Genomic DNA, 20,596 nt, shown 5'->3' on the forward strand with positions numbered 1-20,596 from the left:
TGAGATGGCGTAGCGGGTTACCTCAGTGAACCCGTCAACTGCATGGGCAAAAATAAACCAGTCCTTTTTTTAGGATCTGAAATCTCGTTATTTATTTGGATCCACTTCCTATTCAACGCTATTTGCAACGGGGTGCCAGTGCATGTGCATGTCGAGATGGCCGCCACCGCACCCACCAACAAAAACGCACGGATGGAGGTTCTGCCACTCGTCTTGCCACCCCGTCGGCGGCGGCTCCCGGTGGCGGCGAGCACTCTCCTCTCCAGAGGCGGTAGCGCCCCCTCGACTCGCTTTGGAGCCCATGGCCATGGCACGACAAGCCCCTTGCGAGTCCAGATGAACGGAGGGAGCAGGCGGATGGATGGCAAGAAACGTGCTGGTAAGAGAGTTTTCTAAGAATACATAATCTAGATTAGTGGTTATTAGTAAGATTGTTGATCCTGGGAGCTGACGACGTCAATTCGTGATCTCACCTCGCCATCTCGGTGAAGTAAATCAGGGGAGGGCAACCCACTTTCGGTTCACCACCATTTCGCCATGCACCTGGCAGGTAAAAAAAATTGCGATTTGATACACATTAAAATTGACAGAGTATATATACATTAATTACTTAAACAAATTTTAGTTATTTCCTTTCGTATGACCTGGAACAAATTCTGATTTGTGAGGTGCTCAACTTATATTTTTCTAATCAAAAGAACAGTACGTCGATCGTCAAGGAGAAGATTTGCAGCAGTTCGTCAAGCTACTAATTCTTTCTTTTATTTTAGATAGATGAGTGTCATTTTAGTGTATCACCAAATACTTCTTTTTTTAGATTAGAGTATCACCTTATACCTACATACTAATGAAATGTAAAATGTGAAAATAATTTTCTGACGGATGTATCTTTCAATCGTGTTACTGCTTGAATCAGCTCCTGCAAGATGAAAGTCATGCATGGTTCACTTGATAAGTATTTATATACTTCTCTGCCACGTTTCGGCCTACATACCCCTACATATATCAAGGTCCGAAAATTAGTATATACACGTACTCCTTTCCGAAATAGTATGAACACATACTCTCTACACAAAAAATCAAAAAAGTATGTAAACATATAATACTCCTTTGTAAAAATAAAGTATATACATGTACTCCTTTTTAAATAGTATGTACAACTACTCTCCACTTATTTAAATATGAAAAAGTATGTAAACATACTCCTTTATAAAAATAAAGTATATCCACGTACTTCTTTTTAAAATAGTATGTACACCTACTCTCTACTCGAAATATCAAAATAGTGTGCAGACATACTTGTTCGTAAAAAATAAATTGTATACATATGCCTTTTTAAAATAGTATATACACATACTCTACTCAAATTAAACTCGGAATGGTATATATATATATACTTCGTTGTCTACGTACACTCTGTTACTATAGTTCAATAATACTCAGAACTTGTACTGGCACATACATATTCAAGAACATGCGAAGTTTTAGGAATTGGCACGTTCAAACTTCCGAACAACACTAATGGCTAACCGAGAATCAAGGCACCGTTGGCCGATTAATTCATATATTAAATAATTTGTAACTAAAACAATCCATAATTTAAATCCTTAATTCAAAGTGATATGACACGTTACATGGATCAAAAACTTTTCAATCGAGTATTTTTACTAGTAGATACAAGAGTTGCAAACAGTAATTCATTGCATGCAGTGACTATCACTCTAACACACGCATGCAAATCGTGTTACTGGCCTCTCATGTAACACGTATACACATGCTAACACACATATGTAAGACACGTGTACTCAAGTTACCGGTCACTACCAACACGTATACACATGCTACAGTGCTACATCCATGTATGTCACCTACATAAATATATACGTGATAATCAAAGTATATAGTTACGAAAAACATCATATTTGTTTTGTTAGATCACGCATGCATCAATCAAATCTAGAAAAAAAAAATAAAAAAACTTTATTTATTTATCTTATTTTATAAATTAAAATTTTTTAAAAATGTATATTTTACATATTACCTCTTAGAAGGTAATAGTTAATAGTAACCATCTGATCAAAATAAATAAATGGTTCATAGTTATTTGGAAGTACCACAGTAAAAATCATTAACCTTTTGAGAAATTTTATAATGGTTGGAAAAAATAGGAACCGTCCATCCAAGGGTATCGAACGGTGTTAAAACAGGAGGTACCATAGTAGAAGTACTCCCTCCGTCCCTGAAAGAATCAATTCCTAGGATCTGTGCCAGTCAAACTTTTTAAAGTTTGACTAACTTTATAGAAAAGAGTAACAACATCTATAATATAAAATACACATTATATGAAAATATATTTTATGATGAATCTAATAATACTAATTTGATACTATAAATCTTAGCATTTTTTTCTAGAAATTTGGTCAAAGTTTAAAAAGTTTAACTTAGGACAACTCTAGAAATTGATTCTTTCGGGGGACGGAGGGAGTACTTAGAAGTACTAGAAATATGGGAGACAGTACTAGAATAGGTGGGGATAGTACCAAAAATATATGGGATCAAATCTTTATTTTTATTAATTAATTAAATTCCATAAAGGGCCCGTGAGGGGTATTGTTGTACTCTCACGTTAGTTGTCTCCTCCGTCACACATTGACGAGAGCGGCGGCAACCAGCACCCAGCAGCAGCCAAAGCCATGTTAATAAGGATCAATGAATCGATCAGTTCGTGCGCGTCGTCATCGCCATCCAAGCAAAAGGCACGCAGCCTGTTCTCATCGCCCATCGGGGCCGCCATCACGTGCTATTCCTCCAAACGGCTCTCGGTTGGCCTCATCAACCAGGAGCAGCTTCGTCCTCTGGCTGCCCCGCTTGGTCGTCGTCCACTCGCCCTCAAGGCATCGTCGAGTTGTATCTGAAGGCGCATCTAGGGGTGACAGAGCATGAGCGGGAAGCGGCTGTGCTGGGCGCACTGGACTATACGAGAAGTTGTCGCGGGAGGTGCGCACACACGCGGCGTAGAACGAACGACCGGCTGCCGCTCCGCGTGGTGGTGCAGGTGCTGCTATCAGATCGAGGAGGCAAATATGGCCGGCCGGCGCCCTCGGCAAGGTGAGCAACATGAAGACCCGGTGCAGCAGCCAAGACACGGGCTGACGGGCACATGGATGACATGTTTGCTGCTGACAAACGACTCCATTTGCGTACAACTCCTGTCAGCCTATGCAATATATTTCTCAATTACTAAAATACCCACCATAATATATTTCTCTATTAATTACTTAGAAAATAGAAAAAGATAAAAGTACCTGGAAGTACTAAGGTACTTTTCCAACCATAGTAAAACATCTCTAACCTTTTATACGGTCATCTTGATCTGAGATACGACTTGCCTAACCTCTGGCAATTCCTGCCATGTATTAGTTCTTATGTCGCTGAAAGTGTAGTGGTGTCTTGCCTACAGATTTAAGGATACATGAAGCACTTAATCTGCTTGATCTAAGCTCCGCAAATGGTTATTCATACGAATAAAATGAAGGAGAGCCCTTCACACAAGGTTTTAGCAGGTTGGATTTAAGATGACTCTGTATCTCTCTTGAGTCTTGACAGGCTTCACGTAGGAATAATCAGGATGAGATCAACAGCTTGACTGTTGAATGCTGTCGATATGTTTTGTTCTCCAGCATGAAAAGCTGCAAATACTTTGCTGTTTTATTTAGATGTGTTACCTCCACCAAAATGTAGCGCTACAACATCTCTGAACATTCCACATGGTCAGTGGTCAAGCATATAATGTTCAGGAGTTTTCTTTAAACGTAACTACCCATCAGCTCTTGTGATTCCTCTTCCTGATTGCGCTAGCGCAATCTACCAAATTTTTGTCATTTTCGACAAGTCAGCCTGAGTAATAACTGAGTAGAAGAAATAATCATCTTCAGTCGTCTGCTATGTATGCACCGACCGCATGGTGTATTCTGCTACGAGCTTTGAGAACAGAGACGACTTATCCTCCAGCAATTTTGTCGGCCTGTCGTGCTCGACAGCCACGCCTGCAAATAACAGCACCAGTGTCATCACAATTCATAACAGAAGTGCCAAAGGCATCACATTCAGTCGTAACTGCTGTTTGTGATACTAACCATTGTCAAGAAGCAGCACCATGTCGCTGTCAAGAACCGATGTGATCCTGTGCGCTATCGTGATGACTGTCGTCTCTGAAAATTGCTGTCTCAGTGTTTTCTGGATCAAGTTGTCAGTTGCAGTATCCACTGAAGCAGTGGCTTCATCCAGGACAAGGATCTTACTCCGTTTCAGAATTACCCTACCAAGACACACAAGCTGACGCTGGCCCACACTCCAGTTCTCGCCATTCTCTATCACTGCAATCCAAGTCAAGAATATTCAGTACCATGTGCCTCCATTCTTTCATTTTGGCAAAACTTTTTTTTAACTCCATTTTGGAAAAACTAGTATACTACGGGAAAAAAAAATGTGAAAGATACGAAGCTGAGGGGGGGGGGGGGGGTAGTAGTAACTCTGAACTGCATGACTAGTATAAGGATACCAGACCTGGCGAGTCAAGCTTCAGCTCCTTCTTCCTAACTTCATCCCCTAACTGACAACAATCCAAAGCCTGAAATCAGGAGTAACAGACTGATATTTTCAACTAGCAACTTAGTGGTAAAACCGATGCATGTGAAAGGTGAAACTACCTCCCAGATTTTATCATCAGAGTACTCCCCAAGAGGATCAAGGTTACTTCTAACAGTTCCTTCAAACATTGTTGGCTCTTGCGGAATGATGCTCAGCCTGGATCTCAGATCATGCAGTCCAATTGTGCAAATGTTGACGTCATCTATTAGTATCTGACCAATAGTAGGGTCCACAATACGGAAAAGGGCCTGAATGAGGGTTGATTTGCCACTTCCTGTTCTTCCAACAATACCGGTTTTCATGCCCCCCGGGAAAGTGGCTGCAAGACCCTTCAAAACAAATGGCAATTGCGGTGCATATTTCACCTGCATCAAACTAAAAAAATAAGAAGGCCTTCCTCCTGACTCTTATTGTGCACATGTGTACATCTGAATTCTTCAAATGTTTTTTTTTTTGACTTTAACGCGGGGGGGGGGGGGGGGGGGGGGGGGGGGAGGCGTTCCCCACCTGGAAGTTTCTTCAAATGTATTCATCAAAGCACACAATATAACTATTCCTTTGCATCACTCTAATTATTCAGGACACTATTCTAGTACAGAAAAAAAAAGGAATACAACACGACAGCAAAAGGATGAGGAATTTACATGGAGATTATGGAGCTGAATTTCTCCACTAGATGGCCAGTTATGAGCCAACTTAACTTCTGACATAACAAGCGGGGGTTCTGCAGGAATGCTAATGTACTGTAGAATTCTCTCTACTGATATTATCTTGTTCTCCAAAGTGCACATGCCCCTGACAACCCATTCTTGAAGCATGTTCAGATTAAGCCCATATGTGATAGCAAGGCCAGCAATACCTGAAAGTTCGTCGTGATGTTAGTTACGAGAACCCATATCAAATCCTATCTAATTTAGTGTCATCGATCCAGCAGAACTATAAATAATCTTTAGAATTAACATGATATATACCTGGATCAATGAGGCCGGTTGGTAGATTGATCAAAAATATCAAAGAGAAGGCAAATATAAGAGATGACAACACATCCAGACGAAAGCAAAGCCACTCCCTTGCTCCAGTGTTGTAGAATTTCGGTCGAGAGTAGGCATCTGCTAGATGGCTATTAGTTGACACAAACTGATTTTCCTTGCCGAAACTTCTAATGGTAGTTGATCCTGTTATTGATTCTGCAAAATGTTGTATGGTAGGAGCTTTGCAAACTCCTATTAGCCTTTGCAGCTCCCTAGCTGTGTCAATGTAGTATCGCTGCAACAAGGCAAGCATTTTTTTTAATGTAACGGCAGGAGCTCTGCCCTTCAATTAAGGTAGGAAAAGGAAAGTTTATGTACAAGGCAAGTAAAATGAGATATGGGTGATCCTGCAGTTTAACATGGGGGATGGCAGGATTGGTAAAAAGTACCTGATACCAGACACAGGTAGCAAATACAGGGATGAAAACAACGAAGACCTGCCATGCAACTTGAGACATCACCACAATAATTCCAATAAGTTGAATGACGGAAAATGCAACAAAGCCCATGTGGTTAGAAATGTTAGTGTCCACTTCACTTTGATCAGTTGAAGCCTGCAAATTTTGAATACATGAATTAGCATAACAAGTGAATGAATTGAACTAACAATATTTGATCCGACGAAGATGACTTGCCCTATTCAAGATGCGCCCGCTTGGAGTGGAATCAAAGAAAGACATAGGAGCTCTGAATATGGACAAATGCATCTTGTTGAATAACAAAGTCGCTGTTTTGTAGGCAGCTGTTGCAAGGAACAGTGATCTTACAAGGATGCACAATGAGCTTCCAAGAGCCAGGATGACATAGACATAGATCAGTATTGACATGCTCACTGGAGGCTCAACATCCTTTGACACGGGAGCAGCCCAAGCCATCCAGTAATTACTCACAATTTGAAGTATTTGGAAAAGTATCTGTGCTAGCAACACAAACGGTACAAGAGCTCCCTTATAAGCTAGTGTGAGGTACTTCCAATAGACCCAGAACCCCACCCTACCTCTCTCCCTTTCTTCTTCCTGCACCAGCTGCCCACTCTGAGCATTCTCTTCATCATTGTTGGCTTTATCTTTCTTCTCAACTGATGACAGTGATCTGGACAGCTTCGGGTTTGCTTTGCCACTTGAAGGAGAGGGCACATTGCCTCCATTCATGGAATCAATCGCATCCAATGTTGTCAGAGCATCCTTGTGAGCACCAACTAGCTCCATGAACACTTCCCCTGAACCTAGTATTTCGTCGTATTTTCCTGATTGTGCTATTCTCCCATCTTTCATGACCTACATTACGAGCTTTATAAGAAGAGTCATAGGAATTTATGGTAACAATCAAACATTAAAACTTCACCAAGGAATTCTCACAAGAATGAGGTCAGCGGTAGGTAGGAATTCAATCTGATGAGTGACATAAACCACTGTTTTTGAGCCCAAATCCCCAAGCAAGCATTCCTGCGAAATAGAATTTGTAAGACATGAAGCTTAATTAGAATAAATAAAAAAAATCATGTACCTTAAAAAGGTGGGATCCTGTATGGGCATCAACTGCACTGAATGGATCATCGAACAAATAGATGTCGGAATCCTGATACAGAGCGCGGGCTATCTGAATCCTTTGCTTCTGCCCACCACTAAGGTTGATGCCCCGCTCGCCAATGACTGTCTGATCACCAAATGGCAAGATCTCCAAGTCTTTCTTCAGCGAGCAAGACTCAAGTACTCTGTCATACTTCTCTGCGTCCATCTCTTTGCCAAACAGTATATTCTCCTGAATTTTGCCGCTCTGTATCCATGCTGATTGACTGACATATGCTGTTGTTCCACAAGTCTGGACCTCTCCTGATAACTTTGGAATCTCACCAAGAATGCAAGATAGCAGGCTCGATTTTCCGGAGCCAACTGTCCCACAAACAGCAACGCGCATGCCTGGCCTAGCTTGGAAGCTCAGGTCCTTCAGTGTTGGGACTTCAGGTGAGGCTTCCCAGGAGAAGCACCCATTGTTGACGTTGATTGCAAAGTCAGAGCTACCACTTGGAAGCCTCTGCACAGCATCACTTGGCAGCTCGTCAAGGCATAGGAATGATGCTATCCTGTCAAGAGACACCTTGGTCTGGATCACCATCGAGATAGTGTCAGGAAGGACATATATCGGTTCCTGCAGCACGCGGAACGTGGCCAATGCTGACAGCACCTTCCCTGACTCCAACGGGATCCCCATGAGAATGCAAGCTCCAAAGGTGACCACAGCAACGAAGGTCGGGGTACCCCAGAAGACGAAGGTCACCGTGGCCGATGTGTAGAGGTATTTCTTTAGCCAATTCGTCTCTGTCTTCCTCAGCTCAATAATCTTGGACAGGAATTTCATCTCCCACCCCTGCAGCTTGAGAATCCTCATGTTGCGAAGGATCTCAGTCGTCGCCTTCATCCTGACGTCCTTGCTGTCCATGAGATTCTCCTGGAACTTCTCCTGCATTTTCCCGGGAGGCACGTTGGCGAGCATGATGACCACGGTTGCACCCAGCGCGGCAAGCGACGCGAGCCCCAGCGTGGAGTAGAGGATGAACATTGCCATGCCTACTTGTAACGGCACCAGCCAGAGGTCGTGCATGTACCATCCGAAGATGCCGACGCGGTCGGCGTCAACGCTGATGATGTTAATCATCTCTCCGCTTGTTCGGCTCCGCCTCGACTGGCTGGAAAGCGCGAGGCTCTTCTGGTACACGACGGCGACGAGCGCCGACCGCGCGCGCATCCCCGCTTGCTGCAAGCGGAAGAACCAGTGCCGCTGCGACAGGCACTCCAACGCCTTGGCCACGATGAAGGCGAGGACAAGGAGCGGCCCCTTGCTCGCGTACCTCTCGTCGCCGTTGAGGTACTGCACCAGGGAGTCTATGAGGTACGGGCCGACGTAGGTGGCCACGTTGTAGACCAGCGCGTAGAACGCGGTCACCGCGACGTGCCACCAGACGGTGCGCAGCAGGGCCTTGGTGAGCTTGAATGCCGTGACGACCTTCCGGCTGGAGCTGTCGCCGTCGCGGGTGAGCGCCTCAAGGTTGGCCATGAACGACGGGAGCAGGCCAGCAACGCTGTCGCCGGACTCGAGGCTCGGGACGTCCTCCAGGACGAGGGTCTTCCTGTGGCCCACGCTGAGCAGAGGGGCCATCCACGAGAAGGTGAGCACGCTGAGAAAGCCGGCGCCAGTGAGCAAGGATGCGCCGGCGCCGTCGGCGCTGCTGCTGTTCTCATTGTCCGCCTCGCGCGCGCCGTTCAGCAGAGGCTCCTCGGAAGCATGGCCTTGGCCTTGGCCCCGTCCCGCCCGCCTTCCGAGGAACCCAGCTGAGAGTAGAACCACTGCCGCAGCAACAGAGACGGCGTCGACCGCCCACGACCGACCGGGAACGAGGAACCCGTCGAGACTCGTCGCCGCGTGAGCGCCGACGGTGGCGACGGAGAGCAGCATGAAGAGCGCCCACCAAAGCCTGAGCTGCGCAGGGAACAGCTCCTGCTGCCGCTGCCGCCGCCGCCGCCGCCCGAAATCGAACTGTAGGTACGCGGCGAGCAGCAACCACGCCACCGCGCGCGCGGCCGCGTCCACTTGTTCCGCGACCGCGTCGCGTGACCACCCGGCTCCACCGTCCGCGTACCAGGAGTACGCGGCGAGGAGGACCTCGAACGCCGCCAGGGTCCACGTGGTGCAGGCAGCGACCCGGTAGCACCGGGACCGGCTAACGCCGCCGGGGCTGGCATCTCCCTCCACCTCCCCGTCCTTGGTTCGGCCGGCGGAGAGGCGGCGGCGAAAGAGCAAGCGCCCTGTGACGGCGAGCGCGAGGATGAGGTGGGCCGCGGCGCTCACGCCGTGGAGGAAGAGCGGTTGCAGGAAGAAAATGAGGGATCCCTCCCAGGCCGGCGTTGCCGCCATCGCTGCCGCGGCGGTCGAGGGCACGGACGTCAGTGACGGGTGATCCAGTGAGGCGCATGCGCGGGATAAGTGAGGTGTGAGGAGATCAAAGGGGTCAGTCGTCGTGACGGTGACAAAGCCACTGGCGCTGTGGTGCCAGTCGTCGTGACGGCGACGCGGCCATAGAGATCAAAGGGGTCGCCGATGCTCGGCTCCTTACCAAAGCTTACCGCACGCCATGCTGAAATGCTGAGTGGCTTCGCTTGGCACCATGCATCCATCATTTTCTCCGCTGACGATTAATCCATTTACGATCGTTTGATTATTCGGCCACAGTGCTGAGTGACTCTCGTTTCCACCTATCCGACAGGGACTGAGGATTAGGGACGTGAACCGCTGCGGGGGGAACTATGGCATGCTAAGGAAATATTTCGTCGATGGTGTTTGTCAGCTTCGACTTTTCCCGTGAATGCAACAAAAAGGACTATAGAAATGTGTCTAATTAGGACTATCATTAGACATGCGCACGGTGCACCTATCCTCGAATCTTGGGCTTGTACACTTCAGAAAGATTCTCACAACATATATCTCATATATTATGGTCTTGTTTAGTTCATGAGAAATTTTATAAATTTTTTTAGATTCTCCATCACATCGAATCTCATGACACATACATCGAGCATTAGATATAGATTAAAAAAATAACTAATTACATAGTTTGCCTGTAATTTGTGAGATGAATATTTAAGCCTAGTTAATCTATGATTTGACAATATTTGTCAAATACTCCCTTTACCCCTAACCCTGAAAGCTACAGCTTTTAGAGTTGTTCTAAGTCAAACTTTTAAACTTTGACCGAATTTCTAGAAAAAAACGTTAAGATTTATAGTACCAAATTAATATCATTAGATTTATCATAGAATATATTTTCATAAGATAATTATTTTATGTCATAGATATTTATGCTTTTTTTATAAAGTTGGTCAAACTTAAAAAAATTGACTGACACAGATTCTAGAAGTTAAAGCTTGCAGAGGGAGTACAAACGAAAATGCTACGGTATCTATGTAGTAATTTTTTTAACTCAACAAGGCCTATATTGATCTATCTATGAATCTAAACACACACACACAACACAGATATGCTTATGTGCGCTGTGCGTATTATAAAAACTATGCATACTTGCACAATAAAACCAATATATTATTATGTGTTTTAAACTATACACGCTGGTCTAGAAAGTCGTAGCTATTGTATTGTTTGTTTGGGCTTATCAGCTGAATCTGTCAGCCATTCAGCAATATTTTTCTCTCACAATAAATCAGCCAATAGTACTTTCTGCCTTAAAAGTTTTATTCATTTATATTACTACAATTATTAATCTCCTTGGTCTTCTCTGCTGTACGGTAAAACTTTGCTGCGAACAGAACATCGCAGACACACTGTAGCAGTGGCAGATTCGAACCCCTAGCGTTTGTACTGTTAATTATTTTATTTAAAAGAGGAATGGTAGTACAATTTCCAGAGTACACATGAAATAAAGCGATACAGTACAATTCAAACCACAAACTAATAGGAAACGAAAGCCTAAAAGGCTGCCAGTTGAATGTAAGCTACAGAACCCACAAAATGCGGCAACATTTGTGGATAGACCATCGAGACTTAAAAAGGTTTTTGTTTGACAGAGTTGGGGCAAATATCACAAGATTTGAGTGGCTACTAGTTACTGAAGGACACGCATGCTAACTTGATTGTTCAGACAGAAACCTCTGTTTTTGGTAATGAAGGCATTCATCGCATCAGCCTTTGTGCGGAATTTAACCAGCACCATTCTTATGGGCTCTGGGACACCAGCTCTGTTGCAGCAGTATGTATGGAATTAGACAACTAAGACTAGGAGTAGCAAACAAGAGTGGGCGTCTAAAGTTTACCTTATAAAGCTTTCAAATGGAGGTTCAAAGTTCGTGCCACACAAAAAACGCTCTATGTCCTCTAGGAGGGCATTTCGTGGGACTCCTTGCAAGAGTACCTGGAAAGACCAATCCAACAAACAACAGAATCAAAACTTTATCATTGTTTCCAGACAAATCAATAATTAATTGATATCAAATGCATAGTGTTATACGCCTAACACGGGCTACTCCTCATGGTGGAATAAATGGGCCAGCAACGGCCCGAGAGGAGGCGCCGGGTGCTAGGGGAGGGGGCGCATGCGCAGTGGCTGCCGCCAACGTCATCAATCAATCACTATCCAGTTGCCTTATTGGTCTTAGTAGATTTAGAAAGAGTTGATTAGTTAGGAAAGGAGAATCCAAATCCTAGGAGGATGTAACCGTTGCAATCAAGAAAGAAATAGCCAAAAGGCTCTTATCTCCTATCTCTCCCTCTTCTCTCTACGCGCTGCCGCCCTTCTCTTCTCCTCGACCTGCGCCGCCACCACCCTGCCCAACCCTAGCTGCTGCCTCCTCCACTACCGCCGCCGCCCGGTGCCCTGCCACCAACCACCCCCACCTCCACGCTTGTTACACATAGATTTACTAGAATAAGAGATTGGAGATTTGGGAAGATTCTAGTCCTTGGTATATGCACAATCAATAGCACTAAGCAGAAGAGAGATAACACTAAATTTGTTCTATGTAATCTTCTTGCGTGCATAAACAAAAATTGATTACACACATATACTTAACACAAAACTATCACTTACAGTTTTCTCATCAAAGGGCTTTTTGAGATCCCATACTTCACGACTTATCTGTTTAGGGCAGACAATATATCATTGTTTGGCACTGGACCAACTGAAAAGCTGATAAAAGAAAAAGTCCCGCCTTACCTCATCAATCCTGTACAGCCGATTCAAATTTGTTTGCCTATTTGCAGTGTTAAACATTGCCTTTGAAGAAAACCTCAACAAACTAATCAAGTAAGGCATTAAAACAAGTTTCAGGTTGATAATCACATCCAAAAGTGGTGAGAAATAAATAATAATAAAGATTTTTTAATACCAATATCATGTCAACAGCTATTAAAATATTAATGAAAGCATGACATATGTTTACCAAAAATACAGTGTTTGATAGTAGTAAACCAAGTACTTGTGTGTCTACAATCTTCCTTAGCATCATACAGAATAATAGCATCAATGAAGAAATAACTATTGTCCCTCGTACAGAACTCATCACGTGCTCAAGGAAAAATACCTTGTACAGATACACAACCTAACTAAATAGGTCATCAGACAGATCAACAAAGGCTAGTCAGGGACAAATTGGACTACTAAGAAAGGGCAATGCTTCATGAACACTATATGAAAATAGGCATGCATCAAACAGACACAAGGTTCATATCTAAGCTACAGTTCTAAAAGGCCAAGGCATCACTTGTCTTGTGATTGGCATGAAGGAATGGAGCCAGTTAGGAGTCCAAGTTCAAGTAAACAAAAATAAAAAAAAAGGTTATATATAAAAAAAAACATGCAGACTATGCAGAGCATACAGAGTATGTCCCTTGTTGTAATCAATCTTCACACAAGGCTATGTATACAGAACATGTTGAGGGGAAAAAAGGTTATATATAGAGCATGCAGAGGAATCATACGCGGCCAATGGATCATATCTGTTGTTGTAATCAATCTTCACATCATCCAATGATAATCCACATCTGTCAAGGTGATGGATAATGTCAGTTTTCAACATGTTCTTCTCAAGACGATTGCCTCCACCAATGACGCTGTAGAACCTTCCATAGGCCAACCCTGTAGCAGTAGGAAAAATATTATTGTAATATACTTGATCGATGAGGTGAATAGGTACCTTATCAGCCGAAACAGTTATTACAAACTATGAGTATCAGCAGAACAAAAGGCTAAGAGGCCACAACAAAATCCTCTTGATCTCAACAATCAAGATACAAGAACACAAGAGAGAGAAGACCCAATTTAAATGTTACAACATATGTCACAAGCTCGCAACCTACCCAGTTCACACTTCTTTAATTTAAGCATGAGCAGTGTTCCAAAAAAACAGTATTAAACGTGTGCCTACACACAATTAAGCGCTAATGAGAGCCTCCTGCATCGATTAGGCCCTACACGGCCAAATAAGCATTGGTTGCACCTAGGTAAAAGCTGCGGCGAGGCAGTCTTGTGCTAGTGCAGGCAGGCAGGAGTGAGCGAATGGGCGGAGAAAAGGGCCTGTGCGGGCACAAGCAAGAGCGCAAAACAGATGGCAGGAGCACAGAACAGAGGGCGGCGCAGACAGGTAGCTTCATCCCAGCCTCCTCCCTCATCCTGCTAGCTCCCGGCTTCCTATCAGCAGTGTATGGATGCGCATATGATGGGTAAGCGCAACAGGGCTGGGGAGCCTCAGGGAGTGCATCAATAGCTGTTCATGCATGCCCTCGTGTGGTAAGTGGTGGATTGAGTGTGGCTTTGCAGTGCAGCAGTGCGCGACCTGCAGTCCTCAGCTGTCCCTGTGAGATATGTTTCTATTATTTTTTCTAGAGTAGAACCAGCTTCTGTTTGAAAAAAAACTTGGTACTTCTGTGTTGGTTGACATAATTTTCTTCTGAAACTATGTTCTCAAATGCTCTGAACCTGATAAATTTCCCTTGTTTGTGCTGCCTTGTGATTTATTAGCCTTGAAAATATCTCTATTAAATACTTTGTTTGGCTTTCATCTGTGCTGGTACCTCTGGACCTTGCTCCCAGCAGCAAAAATAAATCTATCTATATCTATAACTCTTATAAAGCAAAACCCCGCTAGCTATTTCTCTTGACATGCAAGGCGTCCACCTCAGCAGTCCACTATGATTTGCCACTAGCAATTTCTCTTGACATGCAAGGTGTCCACCTCAGCAGTCCACTATCATTCACAAAAAATAAAGCTCACTAGCACAAGAATTATGATATCCACGTCAGTGAGACACATCATCCACTATGGATACAATCTCCACGATTATTCTAACAAATCTATATATATATTATATCATGTTCCTACATTACCAACACCATACATATAGATTCCTCCTTTATACCCGCGGCAACGCATTGGGAATCCTCCTAGTTATATATATAAAAATTAGCACAAACGCTTAATCATGTTTAATATATGTTTAGGCGCTCTAGGCCCTAGGCCACTAGTGCCTTTCGGAACCTTGAGCATGACAATACTCCACAGATATGAAATCAACAGAAATACCTATGAATTTCCTTTTCCCTGTACACGGATCCCCAACAAGGAAATGTCATCTTCTAAAATTGAATTGTTTTCTTTTCAGCTTACATGTGATGAACCTTCCAAAGAGGCAATAACAATGACTGACCTGCAGTGTTGCTTGACAGTGTTCCACAGATAAACTAGAGCATTATAATTCACCCTATCACACGTGGTACTATGTCATGACCTTAGAGACCAAATCCCTGATTCCCTCCAACAATTCACGGATAGCAATTGCACACCCAACCTACATTTATGATCAAATTTACTGATAGCACATCCAACCTACATTTTATTGCCGGCTACTCTATCCCTTTAAGTTCCTTATTCGGTATTCTTAAACGGGAATAACATCAAAGTATTAAACCCTAAACCCACCCAGAAGCAAACAAACTGACAAGCTACAGAAGAAACACGAATAGGTACAGGTAAAGGACAAGGTACAAGCACGAAGATGACCGAGCTACCTTCGCGGGATGCCTTGAGGAAAGAGTCGTCCTGTGACTCTGCGGCCGTGGCGGCGGCTTCGCCGGATGCATCCGCGGAGAAGAGCCGAGCGGACACCAGCGGGGACACCGCCAAGCGAGAGGAGGAGGGATCCCTCGATACGGTTACGCCGCGGCGAAGGGCGGCGGCCGCGAGCCTCGACATTTATCTCCGGCGGCGCGGCGGCGGAAGAGGGAGAAATCAGGAATGGCGTTGGCTTCGGGACTCGGGGGAGAACGAACGGGTCGCAGATGGGTCCCTTTTTCTTATTTGTGCAAAATCATATGGGCTAGCTGCTTGTTGGGCCTTATATCTAAATGGGCTTTGAGGATATCAGAGCTAATGGGCTTTATGAGTTGGGAGGCGTGTAGTTCTAGTTTATTCGATTTACGCATCGCCTTTCCCCACGAACTCACGAAGGCGAAGACAGAAGAATCAGTTCCATCTCTCTGTCTCTCGCTTGGGAAATTGGGAGGACGACGAGGAAGAGGAGGCGCGTGCCGGCACCCGACCGTCGACTACCACGCTACGACGCGGCACCGGGATAGGTGCTCCTGAGCTACGAATCCACACCCCACGCCCACGGCCAATCCGCTGCGTGCGCCGCGGCCTTAGCATGAGGTGGCCGCTGGCGATCTCGACTCGCCGCCGCCCCCTCCTTTTCGTCCTTCTCGTCGCCCTCTACACGATTCCTGGTGAGATCTGGCTCGTATCTGTTTGTTTCGGGTTAAGGAATTTAGTTTGAATGTTTTACCGTCATGGAGGGTTGACCAAATTATTTTACCGTATTTTTTTTTTCGATTGAGAGCGATTAGATGAGAACTAGTCATTTTCCAGACATCTTATTATCTTTTTCCTATTGTATGTATTTGTACTGACCAGTGAAAGAATTGGCCGCTGGGTAAGGTCTGAGGTGCAATTATCATAGGGGAAGGACTGGAGGAGATTTAATGATTTTATAGACTCGTGAAATAGAAACTGCTTGTAGCAGTAAGTGAATTTTTGGCCTGCTAGGTGCCTCGATGGTTTATTACGATAGGATCATTAGTGTGAAGATTGAAGGGGGCAAATGCGAACAAAAGCGTAGTACTCATTATGAAAATATTTCAGAGATGGAATAGACAATGGGAAAGGTCACCGATTTTACTTCTTATGGAACAGTTTGGGGATTCTTTTGGTTGGTGTTGGATCTACCAATCTAGAACAATCCATACTGTGGCCCATTTTTGGGTTCAGCTTCGCGGGACATAGATTGCTCGGGGTTCAGAAGTTAGGAAATATATTGTGTTGTTACGTGCACAATTTGTATTCATTATTATCCCAAGAACAATCTAGCTTACATGTTCTGTATTCCTGGGGATTGGTTGTTTTTATTTTTTAGAACTCAGGTCCCATTTTGTTGACAGTGTCAAGTGCCGGCATTGATTGATCTCCTGCATGTTATGTATTTCATGTTTTTTAATTACTTTTCTATCTTCACTTATTCAGGAAACCAAGATATGGTGTAGTTTCATATTGCATTTGCATACCATTAGTTTTGCTTGATTGAAGTTGATCGTTTTAGCAAATTTAAGTAACGGAAACTAAGCAAACTGTTTGTAACTTGTTTTATCTTCTATTGGTGTATTTTCATCAAAGATGTCAGTAACTGTGTTTTATTCAAGTTGATATTTTGAATTCTTCTTAGCTATAATTGCTAGAATGGAATAGATCAATAGATGTGAGAGATCACATTTGACAAGCTACAGTGCAACAGATATACCATGATGAGGCCATGGTGCTCGTTATCAATGCCTTAGTAAGCAAGTGATTAGTTAAAACATAAGAACAGAGGCCTATCACGTATCACCTATCGACTGATATCATGAAAACAAATGACACTTAAAGGCTTAAAATATAGCAATTGAGACCTGTCACATTTCATCCCAGATCAGTAATTAGATTCCTGCGGTGCATGAATTTGTCTATTATTGCACTACTTGAAAAGGGGGAAAGTAGAAACATGATCAGAAAATACAATTTTGGTTGATAATGAGAAGTTGGCAAGATTTTGTTTAAACCGGCCTGGTCTTTCACTGGCTGCGTGAAAGCAATGACACCATATTTTTATTTTGACCGTTTTTGTGTTCCGATTGGTGATACTTATACTGTTGTACAGGGTTGTAAAACTTTAACATGTTTATTATGTGATGCTTTAAAAATGGTCCCTCATTTGTAATACCAGTTATCTTACCACACCGTTCAACAGCAGTCCTCCCTGGGTCCACTAAATCTAGCTGATTTTGCATATGTGATGTGCAGTCCTCTCTGACTTTCCCCTTTTCTGATCTCTCTCTGTATACCCACTTATTTTCCCCTCCTGGTGGAAATCCACAAATCAATCTGGATGCCAGAAGGTCTGAAGTTCTGTTTCCCATCAGATATGTTTGCTTGATTAGTTTAAGCTTGTGCTCTGATAGTTTATTGGAAAAAGTCTACATCACCCCCTGAACTATAGGGTGGTGTCTATTTTACCCTCCGAACTATGAAACAGTCTAATTTACCCCATGAACTATCAAAAACCGTTCAAATCACCCCCCGGTGGTTTTTATGGCGGTTTTGCTACAGTAACCATGGTTTTGCTACAGTGCTGTGGTTTTGACTTTTTCTTTTTTCCTATTTGTTTTCATATAATCTTTGAAAAATCATAGTAAATCACAGAAAAATCATAAAATAGAAAATCTAATTTTGTTGGACTCCGCATGAGTAGATCTACGCAATGAATATATAATATGGTATACTTTAATACAAATTTTTTCTGTAGCTTTAAATTAGTTAGAAAAATAATTTTTATCTGTAATTAATTGGAATAATTCATAGCTGCAGCTTTATGTGGTCCAATTGTGGTGATTTTTTATGGTGGACTAATTATTCTATGCTTGAACTATAGTAAATATTTCGTACTCATCGGATCATGTATAACTAACTTTATTCGGGTTTATTCAGGTTTATGCTTGTTAAATATAAATAAATCTATAACTAAGTTATACATGATCCGATGAGTATGAAATATTTACTATAGTTCAAGCATAGAATAATTAGTCCACCATAAAAATTTCACCACAATTGGACCACAGAAGCTGCAGCTATGAATTATTCCAATTAATTACAGATAAAATTTGATTTTTCTTACTAATTTAAAGCTACAGAAAAAATTTGTACTAAAGTATACCATATTATATATTCATTGCGTAGATCTACTTATGCGGAGTCCAACAAAATTAGATTTTCTATTTTATGATTTTTCTGTGATTTATTATGATTTTTCAAAGATTATATGAAAACAAATAGGAAAAAAGAAAAAGTCAAAACCATAGTTACTGTAGCAAACCATAGTTACTGTAGCAAAACCGCCATCAAAAACCACCCGAGGGGTTAATTTGAACGGTTTTGGATAGTTTAGGGGGTAAATTAGACTGTTTCATAGTTCGGGGGGTAAAATAGACACCACCCCATAGTTCAGGGGGTGATGTAGACTTTTTCCTTTGTTTATTTGAGAGCACACAAGCTGCAGCTGCTGTTTTCTCAATGCAAACACAGGACAGCGATGTAGATTGCTGTCGCCCGTGCCTACCTTGTGTTCCCAGAGCTTGCCATGTGTGACTTGCTGGTGATGGTTGCTGGATTTGGTAGGCACAGATTGTGAATGTGGCACATGGCCACGCGACTGGGATAGACTGACAGTGTGATTTGGGTGCGGCAGTGCCACTGGGGTGCTGATTAGCATTGGAAGTGTATCAGCGCGATTTCGTGGGTAGTTGGCCGGATTGGGAAGTGCAGGGAGTGTGAATTGTTGCGCTGGTGGGGTTTGAGTGCAGCAGGCAGCAAAGGAATGGGGAATGCGAAGCTGATGGTGAGAGAGGAGAGAATAATCGGAAGGCTGAGGTTAGCTGCTACAAGCCACCCCACATCAGATCAGTCCATTGCCAGTTGTGCAAAAGCAGCTAATATCAAGGGAAAGGTCTTTTGTTGTCTGGTTTTGAGAGGCAGGGACCAAAGATAAACGTGCTGTAGATGATGGACCATTTTTAAACTGATAAAAGAGTTGCGGGACCCTTTGTTTATTTGCTTCAGTCATTATTTGTGCATCACTGATGAGCTTAATTGTATAGGGACATTTTCATCGAGGCAAGTCACACTCGATACTGTTGAGATATTTACTACTCATGAATGGTTTGGCAAGCCAACAGTGGCTTTCCGGTGCAATGGAGAGAACAAAACAGATTTGCCAGATGTGAAGGAGGCGCACACGCTATATACATTTAAGGGTGAAGAATCGTGGCAGGCAAGTCAAACTGTTGGTGTAGTACTTAAAATTGTTCATCAGTTTGTCACTACTCATTGTTTTGTTAGCATCATGCATTCAATTGTGCAATTTGGCAGCCCTTGACAGAGCTTCCAGAAAAGAAATGCAAGCGATGTGGTTTGTATGAGGAGGACACATTTAAAACTGATGTCTTTGATGAATGGGAGATGTGTTCGAGTGATTTCAAGGGTGGAAAATACAGCCGGATTAAGGAAGGCCAGTTCAATGCAACATTCCTATGTCCAAACTGCACCGCCTCAACTGGTACTGCTGATATCCAATACCTATTCCTTTCTGTTTGTTTAGACATTTTTCCTATGAGCTAGCTGGTTTTTTTATAGTCTAATAAGGTAATTCTTGGCTGCTTGTTTTATTTTGGTTGCATCTTTGATGATGAAATTTCCCTGTTAAATCAGTAGTACGTAAATGTCGAAGAAATGCCTTGTGTCTTTGTTCTACATTGCCTTTGCTCCAGATGTTTCTTTCGTGCCAGGACAAGGAAACAGTGAACCTAGCGAAGATTTGGAATCTAAGAAGACATCGGTTGTGGTCATCATAATAGTTAGTGTTCTTGCGTCAGTCCTTGTCATCATTGCCTTGTTCGGGGGCTACAAGTACTGGCAGAAGAAGAAGAGGGAGCGAGACCAGGCGCGATTCCTCAAGCTCTTTGAAGAAGGAGATGACCTTGAAGATGAACTGGGCCTTAGCAATGAAATCTAAAACAGTGCGTACAGTCGTACTTCCGATGTCTTCAGTTGTAGTTTCCATGTATGATGTATAGAATGTGCAATTTTTTCACTTAGAAATTTTGTAGTGTATAGCATCCAGTAGTTTATGAAGAAACGGTTCCAACAAAACTATAATTCTGTTCAATTTCTGTTTCTGGTGACCTCCTCGTAGCTTTTGCAGAGGGAGTTAATCTTGCAACAGTTTGCGGTAGCCCCGTTACGTACATATAAGAGTGCAAAAACGAATGATTC

The 20,596-nt window shown here is 43.2% G+C and overlaps 4 protein-coding genes across 6 annotated transcripts; 2 read left to right on the forward strand and 2 right to left on the reverse strand.

The window, feature by feature from the left end:
• LOC110432046 lies at positions 137-912 on the forward strand. Of its 2 annotated transcripts, none has more exons than XM_021452019.1 (3): positions 137-379; positions 492-550; positions 699-912. In XM_021452019.1, the coding sequence occupies exons 1-3, from the start codon at positions 157-159 to the stop codon at positions 750-752; spliced, it is 336 nt and encodes a 111-aa protein (XP_021307694.1). In that variant the 5' UTR covers positions 137-156; the 3' UTR covers positions 753-912. The 2 variants fall into 2 exon arrangements, with proteins under 2 accessions (XP_021307694.1, XP_021307693.1); XM_021452018.1 differs by having other exon boundaries at positions 704-912.
• Positions 3,650-9,782, reverse strand: LOC8081456 (ABC transporter C family member 3). The gene is made up of 10 exons (XM_021451972.1): positions 7,188-9,782; positions 7,040-7,126; positions 6,317-6,958; positions 6,071-6,235; positions 5,622-5,916; positions 5,295-5,509; positions 4,710-5,015; positions 4,567-4,630; positions 4,137-4,376; positions 3,650-4,046 (listed from the first exon to the last, which is right to left on the reverse strand). The coding sequence occupies exons 1-10, from the start codon at positions 9,591-9,593 to the stop codon at positions 3,943-3,945; spliced, it is 4,524 nt and encodes a 1,507-aa protein (XP_021307647.1). The 5' UTR covers positions 9,594-9,782; the 3' UTR covers positions 3,650-3,942.
• On the reverse strand, positions 11,046-15,515 carry LOC8081457. Its single transcript, XM_002468018.2, has 6 exons — positions 15,253-15,515; positions 13,167-13,323; positions 12,403-12,484; positions 12,277-12,324; positions 11,504-11,601; positions 11,046-11,428 (listed from the first exon to the last, which is right to left on the reverse strand). The coding sequence occupies exons 1-6, from the start codon at positions 15,434-15,436 to the stop codon at positions 11,296-11,298; spliced, it is 702 nt and encodes a 233-aa protein (XP_002468063.1). The 5' UTR covers positions 15,437-15,515; the 3' UTR covers positions 11,046-11,295.
• Positions 15,652-20,505, forward strand: LOC8081458. Of its 2 annotated transcripts, none has more exons than XM_021447272.1 (4): positions 15,652-15,966; positions 19,423-19,595; positions 19,694-19,880; positions 20,092-20,505. In XM_021447272.1, the coding sequence occupies exons 1-4, from the start codon at positions 15,888-15,890 to the stop codon at positions 20,334-20,336; spliced, it is 684 nt and encodes a 227-aa protein (XP_021302947.1). In that variant the 5' UTR covers positions 15,652-15,887; the 3' UTR covers positions 20,337-20,505. The 2 variants fall into 2 exon arrangements, with proteins under 2 accessions (XP_021302947.1, XP_002465443.1); XM_002465398.2 differs by having other exon boundaries at positions 15,658-15,966; positions 20,110-20,505.

Source organism: Sorghum bicolor, chromosome 1 (assembly GCF_000003195.3).
Source record: "Sorghum bicolor cultivar BTx623 chromosome 1, Sorghum_bicolor_NCBIv3, whole genome shotgun sequence".
Classification (NCBI taxonomy): domain Eukaryota; kingdom Viridiplantae; phylum Streptophyta; class Magnoliopsida; order Poales; family Poaceae; genus Sorghum; species Sorghum bicolor.